Source organism: Mesoplodon mirus (assembly GCF_964341445.2).
Source record: "Mesoplodon mirus genome assembly, chromosome: 3".
Classification (NCBI taxonomy): domain Eukaryota; kingdom Metazoa; phylum Chordata; class Mammalia; order Artiodactyla; family Ziphiidae; genus Mesoplodon; species Mesoplodon mirus.
Window position 1 is genome coordinate 85,020,224 of NC_138978.1, and position 21,600 is coordinate 85,041,823.

Consider the following 21,600-nt stretch of genomic DNA (forward strand, 5'->3'; position numbering starts at 1 on the left):
TTATTTCAACGGAAGCTCCTTGAACAGGTGATAATTATGGTGACAATGAGAGCTTTGCCAATTACTGGCTCTTTCTTTACTATTTTAAACAATATCATTGTTCTGTGAGCCAAAGGTGGTGGCTTCATTGCTGGCTAAGTTTCCTGGGAGAAAAGCTCAAGGAACTCAGAGCACATGGAGTGTCCCTCTCTCACAGAGAAGAGCAGCAGGTTCAGACAGGCGTGCATATGCTTTCTTCCCGACTCCTTTCAGTACTAGTTCCTAAAGCTGTGTACTTCATCTTGAGAACCCTAGGCAGCAGTTAATAGAGCAAGGAAATGGCAATTTGGGGCCCTGATGGGTGGAAGCTCATGTATATATTCACGTGCATTGTTTGAACACCTGGGGCTTATGTGGTGGGCTTTGTGGTGGGAGCTAAATATACAGTGAGGATCATCAAGTAGATGAGATCATGATGTGGTAGGGGAGACAAAATGTAAATAGGTCACTTCAGTTTCACAACTATATAAAAAGTCCTGTGGTCGGAGGGAAACATGGTACAATGGCAGCACAGAGGAGGGACACCACAACCAGTCTCAGGAAATCAGGAAATCAGAGACCGTAAGGAATAACAGGTGTTAGCAAATAAGGGGCACGGGGGAGGAAGCCAGGGTGTCTAGTGAAGTCTGTGTCCTGTGTGCAATATCCCTGAATCAAGAGAATTTGTCCAATTGTGGAATTATAAGCAGTTTATTCTAAGTACAAGCATCAAGCATTAGACAGCTGAGAAGAATTCCTAAAATGCTGAGTTGAACTTGAAGAGAAATTTTCCTTTGAAATCACCATCTTTATAAACTTGAGTATTTAGAGAACATTTTAGCCAACATCCCAGGGGACGTTTTATCTGTAAATAAATTAAGGACTAGAATTTCCAGGCCTTACCAAAAGCCCCAAATGACAAGAAAATTAGGATGCACATCTTATACTTTTTGTTTCTGGCTGTAATAAGTAGATTTTTCCTGTTGAGCTGGCATGTTATTTCTAGTAGTGTTTAATACTTTCATCCTGGGACTTCCCTGGTGGCACAGTGCTTAAGAATCCACCTGCCAATGCAGGGGACACTGGTTCGAGCCCTGGTCTGGGAAGATCCCACATGCCGAGGAGCAACTAAGCCCGTGTGCCACAACTACTGAGCCTGCACTCTAGAGCTTTGGAGCCACAACTACTGAGCCCATGTGCCTCAACTACTGAAGCCCGCGTGCCTAGAGCCCGTGCTCCGCAACAAGAGAAGCCACCACAATGAGAAGCACACACACCGCAACTAAGAGTAGTCCCCACTCACCACAACTAGAGAAAGCTCGCGCACGGCAATGAAGACCCAACGCAGCCATAAATAAATAAATAAATAAATATCCTGCATGCTGCAACTAAGACCTGGTGCAGGCAAAATAAATAAATAATAAAATAAATGTAAATAAAAAACTTTCATCCTGTCATGAGCACTTTTGCTTTCCATGTATTATTATTTCTGATTTTAATTTTAATAACTATTTATTTATGTTTCAATAAGCAAGAATTCATACAAAATATAAAAGGCACAGAAGAATGTGTCATGCAAAGTTAGTTATCCTCTCATGTCTTACCTCAAATATGCAGGTCCATTCCTGTTGTGTTCATGGATACCAATTTCTTTTGTATTTTCCAAAGATAGATGATAATATATGCATTTATTTATTTATTTATTTATTTATTTATTTTTGATACGCGGGCCTCTCACTGTTGTGGCCTCTCCCATTGCGGAGCACAGGCTCCAGACGCGCAGGCTCAGCGGCCATGGCTCACGGGCCTAGCCGCTCCGCGGCATGTGGGATCTTCCCGGACCGGGGCACGAACCCATGTCCCCTGCATCGGCAGGCGGACTCTCAACCACTGCACCCCCAGGGAAGCCCCCTCATTATTTTTTTAAATTGGTAATACAACTATACACACTTTCTGCATCTTGAGATTTTCTCATGTTAGCACAAATAAGAGTTGCCCTTTCCATTTCAGTGACTGTAGAGTATTTCTTTGTAAGTGTGTCTCAGGATTTACTTCACAAGTATGTGACAGAGAGACTTGAAAGTTGTTTCCAATCTTCTGGAATTACAACAATCCTTCAACAAATATACTACTACATAAGCCATTTTCAACTTGGGTAAATAAATCTGTAAGATAAATTCCTAAATGTGGACTTTTGTATCAGCAGTATTTGCATTTAAATTTTTGGTATGTATTTGCATCAGTTTGCACTCTCCCTAGCAAATATCAGAGACTGCCAACTTCCTGGACCTCTTGCTAGCTAGTGCCCTGTCCAAACTGTACTTCCTGGCCCATCTGAAAGGTGACACAGGTACCTCCTAATTTTACCTTGTACATCACGTATAATCAGTAAAGTTAAACACATTTATTCTCTTGGTATATTTTCGCACATTTAAAAAATTGTGTTTGTTGCTCTTTCCTCACTGATTTATATGGGCTCCTTATAATTTAATGAATTGATCTCCATGACTGTATCATACATTGCGAGTGTTCTTCCTCTTACCATTTGTTTTTTTTGCTCTTCTTAACACTTTTCTATAATTAATCATTATCCTCCAACTTGTTTTCCATTTCTTTAACTTAACTAATTCTCAAAATTGTTTGTTTTTTTGCATTTCAGGCCCTGGTAATCACTTTGGTAATTCTTTGGTAATCAGTTTTTATTTTTAAACTCCTCTTCAACAAAACTGTCATGACAACATATTTAAAAAATGAACTACAGTGTTACACTATTAAAACATAAGAAGCCTTCCAAGATATACTTAATAGGGATTCTCAACCCTTTTCATAGCATCACTGAGAAGTTTCACTCCCATACCAAGTGCTTTATAACCCCCAGGTAGTACTGCAACTAATGCCATGCTAGCCATATCAAGGACCTCTGAAACCTTTATGAACTTATTATTTTTAGTTTTCTCAATGTGTTCTTTTAGTTGATCTATCTCTTTATTTAAGTCTTCAGCTTCCTTTTTAAATCCTTCTGTAAGTAGTTCTTCTTGCATCTGTAAAAAGGAGAGAGTTCCTTTTGAAAATAGCCCAAATGAAGATTTTGTATCAAACACCTACAGCAGATAAGTATGTGTGCCTATTTCTATAATACCTTAGATGCTTTTTGACATTTGTCTAATATTTGCAAATGTTTGGACCTGGGTAGTGAGAGCATCCAGGGTTTAGAGCTTCCCATGTTCCCTCAACACCATCTCCCTGGGCACAGAAAAGATGGGCCTAGGTCAGACCTGAAAACTACCCCAGGACTGTGTTCCAGTCCTAATAATGCACTTTGGGAGGGAATGTAGGTGAATTCTAAGTATTTGTCAGTTTCATTGAGGTAGGATGACCACACATATGTCACAAAAATGGCACTGCTGACTCTCTTTAGGACACTGTCTATCAAACTCCAGGTTGAGACAAAGAATGCATTTACTCTAGGTATTTAAAATGAATCAGGCAGACCTGGAAATGAATGCAGCAAATTTTAGAGCTTTCAGAATCCAGTATTTCATACCAGGCACAATCTGATACTTTCAAGCGCAGATGGAACTATTCCAGGTCTCTGATGGTTGTACCAAAATTTCTAAGGACTCTAGGACTGAGGTGCTATTCACTTGGGGGCAAATGCGAGCCTATAATCACCACAAACAGCAGTCCAGGAGCCTAGGCCATGTTATTTGTATGCTCCAAACCCTAACACTACAGAAGGTGCTGAGTCTTACAGAGGTAAGTCTTCAGCACGATCCACATCTCTTTGATGTTACAGAGAATCATATGTCTTTGGATTTCCCTCTGGGATCTGACTTAAGGTCAAATTTCTGTTCCTTTATTCCTGAGAGGCTAGCATTTTGTCCATCAGGCCCTGCCCAGGCCCATCCAGACTTACCTTCAGCTTGTGGTTCAGCATTGTTTCCTGCTCTCTTAGAAGGTTTTCTCTTTCCCTATCCAACTTCTCTTCCAGTTGGGTCATGTTTTCCTTGAAGCTTCTCTCTTGTGCTGCCATTTTTTGCTCCTCTTCATTCTGTTTCTCTCTTAGCATCTGCTGTTCCCTCTCAGCTGCATGCTTCTTGGCACACTCAACTGTTTCACAAGAGTTTTAAAGAGGGAAGAATATAACAGTTATGCCGAGCTGTCACTTCCTTAGCTCAGAGATAAAATGACTTTAAAATGGTGGGAAGGAATCTGAATATTCCTACTACCACATCAGAAAACATGCTTCAACGTGTGATGCAAAGGCACTGATTGGATGTACATGCAACCCAAACTCCCCTGGTTATTTCCAGATGTAGCAGAGAGGCTCCACAGAAGGAGAGGAAGCTCCCGTGTGAGTAAGTGTTTGTTTTCACACCTGACAAAGGGAAGCACAAGAGCCATCTTTCCCTTTGTGGGCTCAGCCTTCCCCTGTACCTGCCATGGCCTTGTCCCCATTAGTGAGGGCTTTGTCTGCGTGCAGGATGGCTTCCTCTACTCCTGCCTGGGACTGCAGGAAGCTCTGGAAGACCTCATTTGCCTGAGGACACAACAAGAAGCAAAGACTTGTCAGGCAGCAAAGATGTAGTGTCTTGCTAAGGAAATTATTGTTCAATAAACCTACAGATTGGACCCTTTAAGTTCTCCATCCTTTGTGGGATCCCAAAATGGTTACAGACGCCAGAATTATGTGCAATTCTACAAACACCCACCCTCCATTTTGTGCAACTCCTACATCTGCACGTTGTTTTTCTTCTGACTAATGCTCATCTACTCTTTCTTTATTACGATTTCATGTATGGATACTTCAACTTGTAGCTTTTATCTCCTCTTCCAGGAAGCTTTCCTAAGCTTTATTCTGAGTTTTGAATGACTGCCAAGACCTTACATTGGCCCTATCAGCACTACCACTTGATGACTGTGTGATCTTAGGCAACTTAGTAAATTTTCCACACCTCATATTTCTCAGTTTTAAGGTGGGGAGGACAGCAGTACCTAATTCATCTTTTTGAGGACTAAATTGATTATCTGGGCAATATGGTAGAGCAGAAAGATCCTGAGCTCTCCTCCTCTCACAGGCACACTGAAGTCACAACTATTTGCAGAACAACCATTGGTGGAAAAGACGGAACCTATCAGAAAAGATCTCCTACAACTGAAGATATAAAGAAGGAACCACAGTGAGATGGGTAGGAGGGGTGGAGTCTCAATATAGTCAAATTCCATACCTCCGGGTGGGTTATTCACAATCAAGAGAATGATTACAACCTCAGAGGTTCTCCCAGAGAAATGAGAGGTCCGAGCTCCATGCTGGGCGCCGAAGCCAGGGATCCAGCACCAGGAAGACAATCCTACAGAGCCTTTGGCTCTGAAAGCCAGTGGGGCTAACTTTCAGGTGTCCCAGAGGGCTTGGGGAAATAAAGTCTTAACCCTCAGAGGGTGCACTCTAAATCTCACATGCTCTGAGACCCAGAGAAGAAGCAGTAATTTGATAGGAGCCTGCGTCAGACCTACCTGCTGACCCTGGAGAGTCTCCTAGAGAGGCAGAAGGCAACTGCAGCTCACCCCAGAGACAGAGACACTGGCAGCAGCCACTTTTGGGAGCTCCTTCTACCACATGGACATTGGTGCTGGCATTCGCCATTTTGGAATATTCCCCCTAGCTTAGGAGCCCCAAGGCCCAGCCCTGCCCTGGTCCAGTGGTCTGCAGGCGCCAGTGCTGGGATGCTTCAGGCTAAGCAACTAACTGGGCATGGACAGAGCCACATCCACCAGCAGACCACCTGAGCCCACCGTCACCTCTGGACATGGCCTTGCCCACCAGAGGGCCAGGGACCTGGTACCACTCACCAGGGCACAGGCATTAGACCTGAAACTCCCAGGGCCCTTTAGCCAGAGATACTGGGACCCAGCTCTACGCACCAGGGGGAAGATACCAGTCACAATAAAACCTCAGTTTCACAATCTGCAGCGCCAGCCCACCCACTAGCAGGCTATATCCTGCCTTGGGACCAGCTGGGCTCAGGCCTGGACAAACATGAGGCCAACAGAAGTTTCAAGACACCCCAGATCCAGCAGCCCAACTGGCTGTACCCAACTGTGATCCAACACATGCTCTGGGACTCCTGGGCCCTGCAACCGGACTCCAGGATCTGGTTCTGTCCTCCAAAAAGCTCGCACTAGCCCTAGGACCTGGCCTCACTCACCAGTGGGCAGGCAACAGTCCTGGGGTCTCCTAGACACTTACTTCGCTCACCAGAAATGCAAGCACTAGACCCAGAGCCCCCCGGGGTTCAACAGTCAGCCTCCTTGTGACCAGCAGCCTCTGCACAAAGCAGGACCTGGCAACCAAATGAACCAACAAAGACCCTCTGACTCCAATCTTCTGTTCTTCCCCACTCCCATTAATCCTCACCTTAACTCCTTTCCTGGGAACCAGTTTATAGTCCTGTTCAAACTTGCTCCTTGCTTCTAAGTAGAGACTGTGTCCTCCAGGGACAAAGAAAGTTCCTTCTGAAATACTTGTCATCAAGGATTCTAAAAGCTTCTTAAGCTCAGCCTGACAATATTTGACAGAGGCCTCTTTATTTTGGATCATGAAAACATCCTTCTTTTTCTCCATGATGTCCTGCCAGGGAAATATGGGGAAATCCAACAGAAAGAAGCTGTTAGAGGGAAAGTCCAACTGTGATCCTCCTGGAAGAAGTAGTCTGACAGCATCAGGTACATGAGACACAGAATAATAGACGTGCAGTCAGGAGTCTAGTTTTAGTTCCAGTTCTGACAAACTCTTTGTGTGATTTGTATGAAGTCCCTTAAATCCCCTGGGCTCAGTCTCAACACCTGTGCAATGATGGGGTTGGCAGAGGCAAACTACTACTTTAACAGTAGTAGCATTAATAGTGATCCATCCATCAACAATGAGCAATGAAAGTACAACTATGAATGGAAGTAGGGTTTCCTGTTCAAACTTGGGTGCTATGGATAAAAATATGTACATAGCAAATCAACTTCCTACTACTGAATTAAGTATACACTGAACAGAGTTTTGAACTCTTTTTGAATTCTTGTTTCATTGAGGATTTCAGTGTGTGAAATTATAGGAATAGAAATTTTTTGCTTGTACTTATAAATTACAATTGAGCTGGTTTTACTCTGTATGTACTAAGAGATCTTTGTAAATTATAGGATGGTCAAGGGAGACTGAAAGTCAAACTTTCAGTGAAGGTGCCAATGGTAAGCAGAATTATGATCTCCAAGAGTTCTCTGTGCTGGTGTCCACACTCCGCATAGTTCCTAGACTTGCGAAGATGCTGAACAATTATTCTGTGTTTAGACTATATTACATGGAACAGGTTGACTTTAAGAAATGGAGATTATCTAGGTGGGCCTTACCTAATCACAAGCCCCTTAAAAGATGTTTTCTCCAGTTGGTGGCAGAAGAGGTAGTCGGAGAGATTAGAAACAAAAGAAGGAAACAGTGCACCACTGCTGGGTTGAAGATGGAGGGGGGTTCCCCAGAGCCACCATGTGCGTACTAAGCCCACTTGAACCTTGTTTTCAGCTATGGTACACAGAGCAGAATACCCATAGACCCTGGGCTGGTATCTGACCTGAAGAACTATAAGCTAATAGATGTGTGTTGTTTCAAGCTGCTAAGCACAGTGTAATTTGTATTGCCACAACAGAAACTAAAAGCCCAACTTTTAGAAAAGAGATGGACTGTAGCCTGTAGAGCCCTATCACTCACTAGAATCTAAACTCCTTATATGATGAGAAGCACATGAACCATGGTGTCAAAAGGGGGAGTCTAGGTATCATTCCAGAAGAAAGGAATCAGGAAGGATATATTCCAGGGCACATTACCACCAGCTCCTTCTGGAACATCTGCTTGTCATCCTTGAAGGAGCGCCCCATGAAGACTGCAATGGCTTCCATCTCACAGGCTGCGTGCACCTCCAGAAGCTCCTGGAGCGTGTCCGTGGGGAGCCTCAGTCGCTGGGCCATCTTCTCACTGTAGTGGTGGGCTGCCTTCTGCACAGCCGCTGAGTTCTCACGCTCGGCCAGAGTTATCACTGCGTTCTCCAAACAAGGAACTCCTCCACTGTTGATGGCATCTATGTAGGTCACCACCAGTGTCCCCAACCCTGAATGAGACATGATATTTATGAAATGGAGAGAGAATTCTCACCTGTTTTAATAGCTTTAGAGATTAGCATTCTAAAAATCACTAAAATTTTATTGAATTTGAAGTTTTCTTCTATCTATTCTTCTCCTCATTTTCTTCATTCTTGTAGCCTCCTCCTTTTTGTTCTATGAATCCACTTCTTTATAATAACATCACTGTGTCTCCTATTCACTCTACCTTTTATGGTTCTCAAATTCATCCCATTACAATATTAGCCAAATGATTTCAAACGATATGCTCAAGGGTCTCCCAGAACACTTTTCCCATTTTTATAAAATAAACCTGTACGTAAATTACATTACTTGTGGGCACTATTTGTAAATGAAAATGTCTTGATGAAAATGTCATCAAGAATTTCAGGACAGTGACACAAACATTAAACCAAGCAGGGCCCATCTCAGCACATTACACTGTGACTGTCCAGGTTTCATGTCCGTGAAGCCAGCCCTGTACATAAGATTGTATTTACATTTGTTTCTTAGACTCTCAATGAGCTTACATGGATTCGTGGACTACTATTTATTTTCCGATTCATGTAAATTCACAAAATATCTTACATATCCTCACTCGAAACACTTATCCCGTCAGACACCTCATCACCATGAAGATTTCAATCTTTAACTTACATCATTAGTGTAATAATTTCATGAGATTTGGTAGCCTTACATAAGTTTCTTTTAATGAAGAAACATGCATTTACGTGTGTTGCATGAACATACATCTTTCCAAGTTACACAGAGAAGAAATCACAATTGCTGACAAACCCAGAGTGCAATCACAACTTCATCACACACACTGAACCACAGAGAGACATGCTGTAGCAAAGGAGACTCACCTCCCCCTGTGATAGTGATTCTTTCTCTTAGGGTCTTGGGCTTTGCATGGGTAAAGATATATGAGCAGAAATTTTTTGATTGCTTCAGGAAATTCTTATCCAGTTGGTTATCTGACACTTCCTCAACATGGAGTAATAATTCTTTGTCGCTTGTAGGCCGGTCAAAGACAAAGCACTTTCTTTTTGGAAAAAACTTCCTGATACATTCTCTGGGCATGTTGGAATTTTGGATTTGGGGATTCTTGCCTGCAGGAGTGGAAAGAAAGCAATCACTGAAGGAACAGCCTTCAGGTGAGAGGGCTGAGGACTTTCATTTCTGTGGATCTTTGCATCACTGTAACTACTGTGCCTGTGTATCTCCTATTACTGAATCATGCAAATCAACCGTATGCTAATCTATTCAGGACATGGAAAATCCCCCGCCTCCCGCTTTATTTTTGTACAGAGCTAAGAGTGAAGGAAGTACTTCTGAGGAGGCAGGGGAGGAATCCATTCCAAGTGAAGAAACTACTGATTATTTTCCTTACCCTTCCATGGCATGCAGTGGATCAAGTATTTATTAGATGTTTCTTGAATGATAGATTAATCCAAGAAATTGTCAGAAATATTTTTCCGACGTTATAGTCCCCATGTCAGAAATGGCATGTAATGTAATGTAATGTCAGTAATGTAATGGTAGACATAAAAATATTTATGATATTGCTGAGAAAATAACCCGTGGAAGACAAATGATACTCAGGACAGTAAAGAGGAGATTTATGTATCAGAGTAAAAATGTACACATACTATGAATGTGTTTGGAGATTACTTTAGCATACACCATCTCATGGTAAGGTTAGCCTAAATGAAACTAGGAGACCTCATCCATCCTCTGCGTCATTTTACATTGGATGTGACTATCATACAAAGGGATTCTGTGCATATATCAGTAGTTCAACAAATATTTATTGAAACAATGAATAAATGATTAAATTAAAAAATGAATATTCCTTCTAGGTACCACCCATTATCCTCTCTGCTAAAATAATCTGAGTAACTAATTTATTATATTAACATGACATATATGGTGTTAGGTTCTAGAATGAAGACTGTGATACTATGAGGAAGAACATATTAAGGATCTGACAGTCTTACTGGAAGGACATGGCAGTGCTTTTTTTTCTGAACTCTTTATTGTATAAATAGCCTATCTATCAATATGAAGGATGTAGCTACGTATGCTGGTAAGATACACTGTGTTAAAGGTATTTCAAAAATTAGTGCTTTTGTTTATCTTGTGATTCTGTAATTCCAATTTGACGGATTATGTTTCTCAAATAGGAAAGGAGAAGCACTTAGACTTAATATGTAATATAAGTATGTGAGCCTTTTTTTCCCATGGTGTCCATTTTTCTAAAATCATTTGGTGTAATATTGGAGTATAAATTTCCTCTGTGAGCTTAAGCTCTGGTCACTGGGGTTTTCCCAGTAACAATAATGACTGAAGCCACACCCACCAGTCACTCACCAAGCACCATTAGCATGGCCTCAATCCAACCCCAAATCAAGATTGACATCAAGTGCTGAATGTCAGAGCTCTGTTGATCCCATCTCCTACTGAACCTTCCACCACCCTGGCCCTGCTCTGGTACCTGGAATCAACTTCAAGGCATTCTCCAGGTACTCATCTTCAGTGATGGGGTATCCATCTAACTCCAGCTCCAGCATGAAATCCCGTACAGCCCAAACAAAGTCTGGAAAGAAACTCACAAACTCGGCTGAGTCCTGTACTTCATCAGAGCTGGCAGAGGATGTTGTCCTGATTAGCTCTGTTAGTTCAGTCACATAGCTGGGATCTTAGCTAAGGAATGAGAAGTGCCCTCCAACACAATTTCCAGATCTCAACCCCAAACAAGTTTTATCAACATTCCTTTTTGCTCCAATTTCCCTTCTCATCAGCCATGAGAAAGGAGTCATGGGAAAGAAGAAACAGTGTCAGTTGCTATTCCCATAAACTCAATGAAACATGGTGGTTCAGTTCCTGGAAGGATACTGCAGCTGCTCCAGGGCCTGGTGGTTGATGGTGTTCATGCTGTTGTAGACAAAGATGCTGCTCAGAAGCACGGCCAGGGCAAAGATCCACGAGTCATTCTTGGAGTCACCCTAGAAAGTACATTGCAGCAGGGGACTGAGGACACTCCTCCTCATTTTCTCATTCAGTTGTTCATTTACTAAAATAGCTGTCCTGTAACTCAATAGTAAGGCAAATAACATAAATTTTCAAGACAGTGTTAAATGCAAATCTTTCTGGTGTTGACACTGACACCTCTCAGGGCCTCAGTTTCATTAGCTGTTAACAGAAGTGAGCGACGTGAAATGTGTCAACTGTTTAATACAGTGCCTGGAACACAGAAGTTATGCAGTAATAAGTGGGCCATGATTCCTTTGCACTTTTTTTCTTGATCATGGGCTATATTAGGGACTAGTGCTATTCAATTAAATTCATCATCTATTCATTGTGCATTTAGAAAACAGCAGATACTGCATCTGCTTGTGTGGATATAGAGTTTCATATGAGAGTCCCTGCCCTAGAGAGATGGAGGGGCAGATATACCTGGGAACATATAAATACATTCAAGATGATAAACCGCCGGGCATGGAACCAAATATTATAATGTAAAAGACAAAGGGGCAATTCCAAAAAAACAGAAAAAGTACTCTGTGCATTCAGAGCAAGAAGTGAATATGTCTGACAGTGATACGATGGTATTAAGGCGAAAATAGTTGGGCTTTAAAGAATTGACAGAATGTGGATTTGTGGAGCTATAGGGATCATGCAGGTAGAAGGACCCACAGAAGCCGATCACAATTGCCAGAAAGTGTGGTCATATAGAGGTATTACAAGGTTACTTTGTTTGACTGAAGTAGTGGTTACCCATGTGGTAATAGATGATGAGGATGAAAATGAGATTCAGGACAAGTCATGAGTGACTTTGGAATAGATTATATATACTACCAAAATACACTACTTGTAGTAAGGACAGCAGGTAGTTCTGCTCTATCAGTTTGCAATTTGGTGTGCTTTAGTTCCTTGACAAATGCAGTTAGATAAAAAGAAGAAGATTATACAAACTAAAATCTAGCAGGAATCAGTAGACCATCTTGGGCTGACGTGGAGGTGATTATTGAATACTTTAAATTTGGATTTTTAAATTCACAGTTTCTTAATTCATGCCCCAACCCTTGCCTGCAGTGATGAAAGCCAAAGATTCACTGCTACTACTTTAATTTAGATGCAGATTAATATAAATAAGGAGAAAAGACTGATTGCAAGTAACACTGTGAAGACAAAATACCTAATATTATCCCATTTACATTTTTATGGTGGGTCTAGCTCATGTTTTTATAGAATTCATTGAAGGATTCATCTTCAGAGCCCTGAAACTCAGAATAAAATGTTCCTGGTATAGTGGAAGCTTTTCTGGAGATTTTAAAAATAGTTTATTCACTGAAAACGTATTTTCATGATTCCTACCTCTAACCCCATATACCTTAACCTGTAGAGCCAGTGGATTCCATGGATTATAGCTTCCACCAGGATGTCTTCCTGAACCTGAACAACTGGGGTAAGGTCTCACTTTTTTGTCCATGGCTCCCTGTACTGATAAGACTGCATATTTCTTATCTTCCCAACTCAGCTCTGGGCCCATACCTCACTCACTGTGATAGAAAAGCCCTGGAATTCAGATGTCCAATAAATATTTGTTAACTTGTATCTTTCACCCCAGTGTTAAAAATAGGGCAATCTATCCCCAATAACGAAAGTATTGATCTTATTAAAGAATAAATTCAAGGTAAGAGATTTTAGCCTCATTATTCTTAATTGGATTTGCAGTTTATACGGACATGTTATAAAAGTTGAATTGAGGTGGGAAATTGAGGCGAAAGTGGAGTACCAAGAGCATAGAGGATTCCCCGCCTTACCTTTTCCACATCACCCAGGCCCTCGGTGTCCAGAAGGACCAGGGTGTGGCTCTCCTTGGAGGGGTGGGGCACACACCACATCCAGATGCCCTTAGTTTCACACCTCACTGTGGAGCCCAGATGGAAACCTGCAAAGAAAGAGGAGAAAGCAGCACACAGTAAGAGCAGATAGTCCAGGCTGCCCAGCGGTTACTTTGGGTAAACTTGTCGGAAGATGAGTGCCTGTCTCAGAGGAAGGTGCTTCCATTTCAACAAGGACAGAAAATCCAACCTCTGTACCCATTCAGAACCTTCTCAAGAAGCACTTTGTGTCCCCTATTCACCTCCTAATATTAATGGCTCAAACTGTGTCACATTCCAGAAATAATGGTAGCTCTATTAACCTTTCTATATTTATCTGCCACTGAAGAGCTCCCTTCTCCCCCACTTTCTGATGGACTTTTGTCAGTGAGAGGTACCAGCAGGAGATCAGAAGTCAGCCTCCTGTTCCCCTGGCTTCCACCTTGGTGAGCCACAGTGTCCCAGTGTCTCTGTTCCTGTACTTTGGTCACATCTCCTTTCATTTAACTCCAACCAGTAACTCTGGTCTCTGCCACATTCTGGAATCTACACATTGCCTCTTCACACTACAGGAGTTATAAAGGCTACCTGGCCATTGTTCCTGCCACTCTCTGGCTACTCTGTACCTTCATTGGTTCCCTTTGCCCTGCGGGCGCCCTTGTAATTGTCCCTCCATTAAACATCTTCAGTTATCCTTTAAATGGGTTATCTGTGTCCTTTCAGGACGTGGACTGATAGATCAGCATTTTTAGTTTCTTTTCCTCCACTTCCTCCTTGTATTTTCCTCATTTCTGTTCTTCTCTTCAAAAAATGATGAATTCTTTGTTCACTGACTCACGTGGTGATATAATAGAAGGGAAAGCAGAAAAGACCTGTGAGAATTGCTTGCTTTTCTTTCCAAAGGCTTAAGCCCACAGGGGAAGAGGATATGAGGCATATGCCTTGGAAGCTGCAGGTAATGTATCTCGTCCAACAGTCCAAGATTTTGACCATATGCCATATGCCAATGCTCCCTTCAACTGAGAATGGAAATGGATATGATGAAATACCTAGGGGAGCATAGTTCAGCATGGCTCAGGCCCCTCAATTGCTACATCCTGTGCGTTCTGCTCAGAGAGGGTATAAGACCTGAGATGATCTCCACTCTTCTACATCGTGATGGTATTTGACTGCTTGCTGATTAATACAGAAAAATCTGAACTTCCTCAGCTAGAAAAGACAAGGTGTAACTGGAGTTCATCAGTGCAAGTTATGTGAGGTAAAGAACAGGCAAAGAAGTCATCACAAGGAGAAAGAGTAGTGACTTGGTTCTGCTAGCCGACTTTGGGTGCTAATTTTGTTTGTTTGTTTTTGTTCTTCCTGTAATATGACTGGGGTGGTGAGTCACAATTCAGGTGTTTTAAAACAAAACTAGGTTAGGTATTTCCTCAGTAAGGGAAATCACCTCCTTGTTACCTGATGTAATCTCAAGTAGAAAAACAAGAATGTTGTTGAAACTCCTTGTATGTATCTTTTTCTTAGAGTTCTCCAATCTTTAATCCCTCCAAAAATGACCTACTTATTAATTTAGGCTGTCAAGGAAAAGTCTTCCCTGATTGGTGATCAAGTTCCTCTCAAAGAAAGACAAACATAAAATGTTTTGTTTGAAGCCAATAAGATATTGCAAAGCAAAAAAGAGAGAGGGAGAAAGAAAGAAAAAAGAGAGATGGGGGAGAGAGAGATACAGAGACAGAGATAGTTTGAGGGAGAGAGACAATGAGATATTCCCAAGGATCCTTAGAGTTTGGCGGACTGAAGTTCTACCCCCTAATTGTGCTGAGCCGCTGGGCCACAGAGGAAGGCATTAAGAAAGAAATGGTGCAACGAGAGGCCGCGATAGTGAGAGGCCCGCGCACCACGATGAAGAGTGGTCCCCGCTTGCCACAACTAGAGAAAGCCCTCACCCAGAAACGAAGACCCAACACAGCAAAAATAAATAAATTAATTAATAAACTCCTACCCCCAACATCTTCTTAAAAAGAAAAAAAAAGAAAGAAAGAAATGGTGTGTGGTCTTCTTAGAACTGCCCAACAGGACCTAGGCGGATTGTCCTAAAAATCAACAAGAAACAAGTCAGGCAACTTGGTAGGAAAAAAAACCTTTTGAAATAGGAAATGCAAATAGTAAATATGTGATAAGGTGCTTAAGCTTATCTGTAGTGAGGCAAATAACATGCAACTACACAGAAACCAGATCAGCAAGTTAAAAAGTGTTTTTACAAAAATTTTGTAAGGATGTGGATAATTCTAAATTACTGCTAATAAGCATACAAACTGACATAAAGCATAAAAGGCTTTAAAAGTTTTGATAAAGCTTAAAAGGTTTAAAAAGCTTAAAAGGTTTGATATTATCTAGAAAGGCTGAAGACATAAATACTTCTTGATTCAGCCATTCCACTTCTGGGTACAACATAAGGAAGTTAGTGTACACGTGTACCAGGATATAGATGGAAGAATAATCATGAGAACACCATTTGTTGTTCATCAGCAACAAATGGATGAATAAATTGTGGTGTCCTCTGTCAGTTGCAAAGTACAAAAGAGTGAAAATAATTGCAGACACATGTGACAAGCTAGATGAACCTCATAAACTGCTTATTGAGAATATGAAGCAAGATCCCAATGAATATCAGAAAGAAATTCCCTCTATAAAGTTTAAGCTATTTTTAAGAAATGTTTACATAGATTGTAAAACCATGTTTAAATAGGAAGAGTGAAAGAATGCAGCATGAAAATCAAAACATTGGTGAGCTCTAGTGAGGGTGTGAGAGGGTGTGATTTGGGCTTTTGGGTGTTGGCGATGTTTTATTTTTTGATCTGGGCGGTGATTGAACAGATGATCACTTCATATTTATCAACTTTATTACATGTATCTATATTTTTATGCACTCTTCCATATGTTTTAGAGTTCACGTATTACAAAAGACTAGTTAGAGAAAGAGAAGGGGTATAGTTTATCAAAGTTTTGCTGTGAAATTAAGCCAAAAAGAATGCATGGTAGCCCCATTGAGATATGGGATATAGGGATTTTACTGTCTGTTCTTCCTTCCATCCCTTTTTAAAAATAAGACACGTTGAACAATATTTGTGTGCTGCTTGGAATGACTCTGGTTTAAAGCCAAAGTGAAGAAGGAGAAAGGAAGGGAATAACTGTTGAAGATGAGCCCCTGAGCAGATGGCAATGGATCAGGACAAATGACGTGGATGTTTCCATGGGGTTGGGAACACTTGATTACTGGAGAAAAGAGTGAACATTGTGGGGAGACGGGTTTGAAGTTATAAATTTGGTGGTGAGAATTAGAAGTTTTCTTCAGTGGGAGGGGTTAGCCTCTTTCTTAACATGACACTAGAGGAGGATGATCCACAGCCTGTTATCACTGCTTCCGAGCAAATGGTCCTGAACAACACTAAACGACACTCACCGTGGTTCTGCCCTGCCAGGCGGTTCATCAGGAAGGATTTTCCCGTCCGATACAGCCCTGCAATGGCTACCACCACCACAGGCTGAGAAATCTGGTCAAGAATCTTCAGTGCTTTTGGATTTACTGTCAGCTGATTGTTCTGGTTTTCCACCAGAAAGATGGGGTCCATTATGGTGGATCCAGACGCCATGGGAAGCTGTAACCCAGAGGAACGACTCAGTAAAACACAAGATCCACAAGTTATCTCTCACGATGCACATCAGGCTTCTGCATTTGGAACTTACATATCAATTTTCTATGTTTTGTATGCTTCTAAAAGGTAAGTATTTAGCCTAGTGTGTCAAGGCCTGTATAGATACTTCATGTGCATCATCTTATTGATCCTTACATGAACCCTAAAGCAACCTTATCCATGTGATGCATACAGTGAATAGAATGAGAGAACAAAGCATTGATGATGGAGCCATGAGAACACTAACATTTTGGGGGTATGTGGAGGCAGAATGGGACATGAAGGAGATGAGGAGTGACCAGAGATGATTTCTGGAGTTCCAGAATGATTTGGTCACTCACTAATTGCACAAATATTTATTGAGAACCTACCATGTGCTGGAGATTGTTCTAGGGGCTTAGTATCAAACAGTGAACAAAATGGGTACAAATCCCTGCTTCATGGAGATCTAATCTAGTGGAGAAGACAGATAATACAGAAAGTTGAAAAGCAAAATACATGTATGTATATTAGAGGATGGTAAATGATCAGAAGGAAATGAGAGGGAATGGTGTTTAGAGTGTTGGGGGTTGAATTCACATAGAGTTGAATCAGGGAAAAACTTGCCAACAAAGGAAAAATGAATGTGACTGGTGACCTTGATGAGGACAGATGCACTGAATTGGTGGGAACGGGCTGGAAGAGGAGTTACTGTGAGGGCAAGGAGACACAAAGAATGCAGCTCTCCCTCAAACACAACAGGACAGACCTTAAAGGTACCTAACAAAGTTGTGCATGCAAGAATGAATTTATTAACTGAAATTACAGGACATTTCTTATTATTTAAGCTGACAGGGAAGAGAGGCAAGCAACCAGGGTGCTTTAAGGTCTGCCTACATATGTCACAGTCTCACATCTGGGCCAGGCTCTACTTTAAATGATTTCATCACAATGATTGGGTGTTTCATGATCTCAAGAGACAGACAGCAGTCAGAGAGTTTTAACTGTCCCTTTATTTTCTCAGACAATACTAAGCAACATCCACATGTTCCCATACTTGACTAGCTGTGTGACGACTGGAAAGATTAATTTCTCTGTGCCTCAGATTTCTCTTCTGTAAAATGGTAACCCTAAAAGTAAAACTCAGTATGTCATTAGGGTCATTAGGAGGGTTAAATATCTCATAATGCTTACAATGCTCTTAAAATTATGCTGGTACATAGTGAATTCTATATAAGTATTGTTTTAAAATTAAGTGTCTCTGAAGAGAGGGTAATTTCTGAATGAAAGTGGAGGATTAGCTTTGGCCTGAAACAGTGACACTTCCCTCCCTGGTTGCAAGCAAGTGGGAGGACACAGCCCATGAGGAAGATGAGCAGGTAGGGGAGGACCAGTGATAACAGCTGAGAAGGAGGACACTGATGGAGGGAGAGACAGGATGGAGGAACTCAGAGCTGCCCTGGGATGTCCAAGTACAGGTTCTGGAGTCCGGCTGCCAGGGTTCAAACCCGAGGGTTTAAGTCACTTATGGTCTGTTGAGACCTTGAAAAAGGAAGTTACCTCCACAGTCTGCATTTTCTTATCAGTTTATAGGTAAAGAAACAATTCTTGCCTGATTCATTACTGTATAGCTGGTGACAGGCTATCAATTATGAAAAAAGAATTTTCCTGGAGTCATGTACTATTTCAATAATCAGCAATTAGACATTGCGTTATAATGTGTCAATGAATTCTGTAAGCTGCAAATTGCCAAGAAATATAAGGTACTGTATCTAAAATCTTTTTATTAGAAAAAAACATGAAATTATTTAACAGCCTTCCTCTGTACAATTTCTTTTCTTTTTCTATAGTGGATTGGGAGCAGAGATGGGGGAGTAAAACATGACCTTTTACTGCTGTGTTATGTGAAAATTAATAAAGGGAAACCTGGGGAATTCCCTGGCGGTCCAGTGGTTGAGCTCTCACTGAGGAGGGCGCGGGTTCCATCCCTGGTCAGGGAACTAAGATCCCACAAGCTCGTGCCGTGCCCCACCCATCCCCATCACAGGGAAACCTCACTCACATGGAGTCAGCAGGCCAGAAGGGGGAGCTCTCATGCAGAACTACTGCCTGGAGGTCAGTTACAGGAAGAATTGTCAATTACAGACCCCAGGGGAAAAATCTTCCACAGGAAGGAGTCATCAGTGACAGTCCCCTTTAGGAAAAGGTGTACATTGCATCTCCTACAAGAATTGACTACCTGGCAACTCAGTCAATGAGAATCTGTCATCACCCTGAACTCTGACTTTTCTTTACAAACCAACCTTCCCAGCCCCTTCCTTTTCTCTATAAAATATAAAATAATGTTCTTCTTTGTTGGACTTGACTATGGCTTTTTCTATAGCTTGCTTGTCCCAAGTTGCAATTCCTCTGCTATTCCCGAATAAACTCACTTTTGCTGGTAAAATAGCTGTTTTATTTTTAAGCTGAATAGCTATAAGCAAGAGAAATTGTAGAGCTTATTTCTGAGATTGAATACCGATAAAGCTTTGTGTAAGTCAATGAGTCTACAAAGATTCTTTTTAAATTCAAAGTATACTGAGGTACCAAAACCAGAAGCTTTTAACTTCAAAACTAAACAAGTGGAAAAGAATAGTGCTACTAGATGGCAGAGGCAATCAACAGTTTCCAAAGGTTACTGTTCAGGAGAATTATCTAAAGTGATAGTTAACATACCCCAATCCCTGTATTTTCAGCAAGTACCAGAAATTATTCTGATGCAATTAATGTTTGGGCCACACATGAAAAACAACGTATGATAAACAAACATGATTAGACCTTAACAGTTATCAATAGTTTTTTGTGTTTTTTTTAGTGAGAGTGAGATTGAATTATTCTGTATAATACAGTTCTGTAGTATTTGGAAAATCAAATGTTAAGACAAAAATAATGCAGGGTCAGTTTAGGATTTAAATTGTCTCTACGTCAAGGACCATCTTTTCCCTGTTTCTCCAGTGCCCAGCGAGGCGCAGTCAGGATGTATCCGAGGAGGGGAGGAGGGGCTCCAGGAAGAGACCGCACCCAGCGCCCCTGCAAGGGGCCGGAGGTTTGGGTCTTCAATTCTGAAAAGGACTTCAGCCCCCTTTCCTGAGAAGATATAGCATGCACTCCTCCCTCTCCCATGCAGGGCTTTTTGCTGCAGCCCTGCGTAGATGCTCGAGGAGGAGCTGCGCATCGCGGCGACACGCCTGGCAGCCGCCCCGGATCCAAAAGGAGACGCTGAGCTGCCCAAGCAACGCGCCCGCCGGGGCGCACACCCTCCGCGCGGCGCTGGCGTCCGCGGCCTCCCCTCCTGCAGTGTGGAACCTGCGCTGGAGGATTGACTGTTGTTTTTTAATGGAAATGTGCTTTGGAAGGTAAAGTTTAGCAGCAAACTTACGTGGCGCTGTTGCGTTTTTTAATGGAAATGTGCTTTGGAAGGTAAAGTTTAGCAGCAAACTTACGTGGCGCTGTTGCGGCTGGGGTCAAGTTAGCTGCTCCGGCTCGCCCCTAGGGTTCCTCCTGCGTCTGGCTCCTCCGGAAACCGACTCTTTTGTAGAAGCTGAAAAGCCAGCCGATTATCAAAAGCCATCCCGTTATGGGTCGGGTTTATAAGAAACAAAATCGAAATCGAAAGGACATAAGGACACGGCTGTTTTTCTTTTTCTTTTTCTTCCTTTAATGGAAGCAGGAAGCCGAATGAAGTCGGGGAAAGACAGGGAGACAGGGGTTCCGCCACACCTGTCTGGGTAAACCCAACTTTGTCCCTTCTCCACAGGTGGCTTAGGTGTCCTTGACCCCATGGTGAACGTGGCCCAAATAATGGTAGGATGAGAGAGTTCAACAGCCTGTCTCTCAGGGGCGTCTTTGTGAGAGAATAGGTTTCTTTATTAATTTTTCTTCACTTGAAAAATATTTCATTTGTTAATTTCCTTTCTCTTTCCTTTTTAAAAAAGTGGTTTTGTTTTTTAACCGCGGTGATTTTTTTTCCTTAGCAAGAAAAATACGTGTGTGTATAAAATCCATGATTTTATAGCCCAGACATATTCACTATCATTTTGTTACAGTTTTTCTTTTCTTTTCTTTTCTTTTACTAGGGTGCATCCAGATTTGGGGGTTGGGGGTTGGCGGGAGGACTGTTTATAATTTGAGGGTGGATGCAAATTTGGGGGTTGAGAGTTGATTCAGATTCCTTCCATCCTGTTCTGTATCCTTTAAGGCATTGTACTTACCTACAACTTAAAAACTTGACTGCTGCTGTTAGGCAACCAGGTTCTTTTGCTCGAGGAGCTGCAAGCCACAACACTGAGACGCTGAGGTTTGCAACAGAGAAACATTTTATTCGTGAGGCAACCTAGTGAAGAAGCAGGAGAACAAGTCTCAGGTCTGCCTCCCAGAAGGAGAGGTGTTTGGAATACTTAGGGGACAAAGAAGCAAGGTGGTCTTAGACCGTGGGGAAAGGTGATCGGAGGTAGGGAAAAGGTGAGGTAATTGGAGTTCTGTGCAGGCTTATCTGAGTTGCATGCTTCTTCGTGGGATGCCTGTGCAAATTCAGGGAGATTTGGTTTGAAACAGGTTGAAGAATTTGGGGCTGTGATGACAAAATTCACCTATGGGGCAAGCAAGTATATTCTGTGCAGACTCTGATCAGCCATATTGGTTTCACCTTGTTTCAGCCAGTTTTGTTGTCTTACAAGAGGAGGGATTTTCGATCTGTTCCCTTTGCTGTTCTGTAAGATGAGCTCAAGAATTTGTTAGTCACCAGTTTCTGTTACAGGTTTTTAACCCTATGGAGCAGGGTTTCACTACCACATCTGTATTTCAGACCGTAGTGAGGGGAAGGAAGG

General features: G+C 42.0%; 1 protein-coding gene across 2 annotated transcripts; it reads right to left on the reverse strand.

The window, feature by feature from the left end:
- Positions 1-730: 730 nt before the first annotated feature.
- LOC309800166 (guanylate-binding protein 7-like) lies at positions 731-20,280 on the reverse strand. Of its 2 annotated transcripts, XM_082614065.1 has the most exons (11): positions 20,218-20,280; positions 16,525-16,720; positions 13,005-13,132; positions 11,074-11,183; positions 10,673-10,869; positions 9,042-9,287; positions 7,885-8,165; positions 6,434-6,646; positions 4,456-4,558; positions 3,935-4,128; positions 731-3,059 (listed from the first exon to the last, which is right to left on the reverse strand). In XM_082614065.1, exons 2-11 carry the CDS (start codon positions 16,712-16,714, stop codon positions 2,820-2,822), a joined length of 1,902 nt encoding a protein of 633 aa, XP_082470191.1. In that variant the 5' UTR covers positions 16,715-16,720; positions 20,218-20,280; the 3' UTR covers positions 731-2,819. The 2 variants fall into 2 exon arrangements, with proteins under 2 accessions (XP_082470191.1, XP_082470192.1); XM_082614066.1 differs by lacking the exon at positions 6,434-6,646.
- Between the last annotated feature and the right edge of the window lie 1,320 nt (positions 20,281-21,600).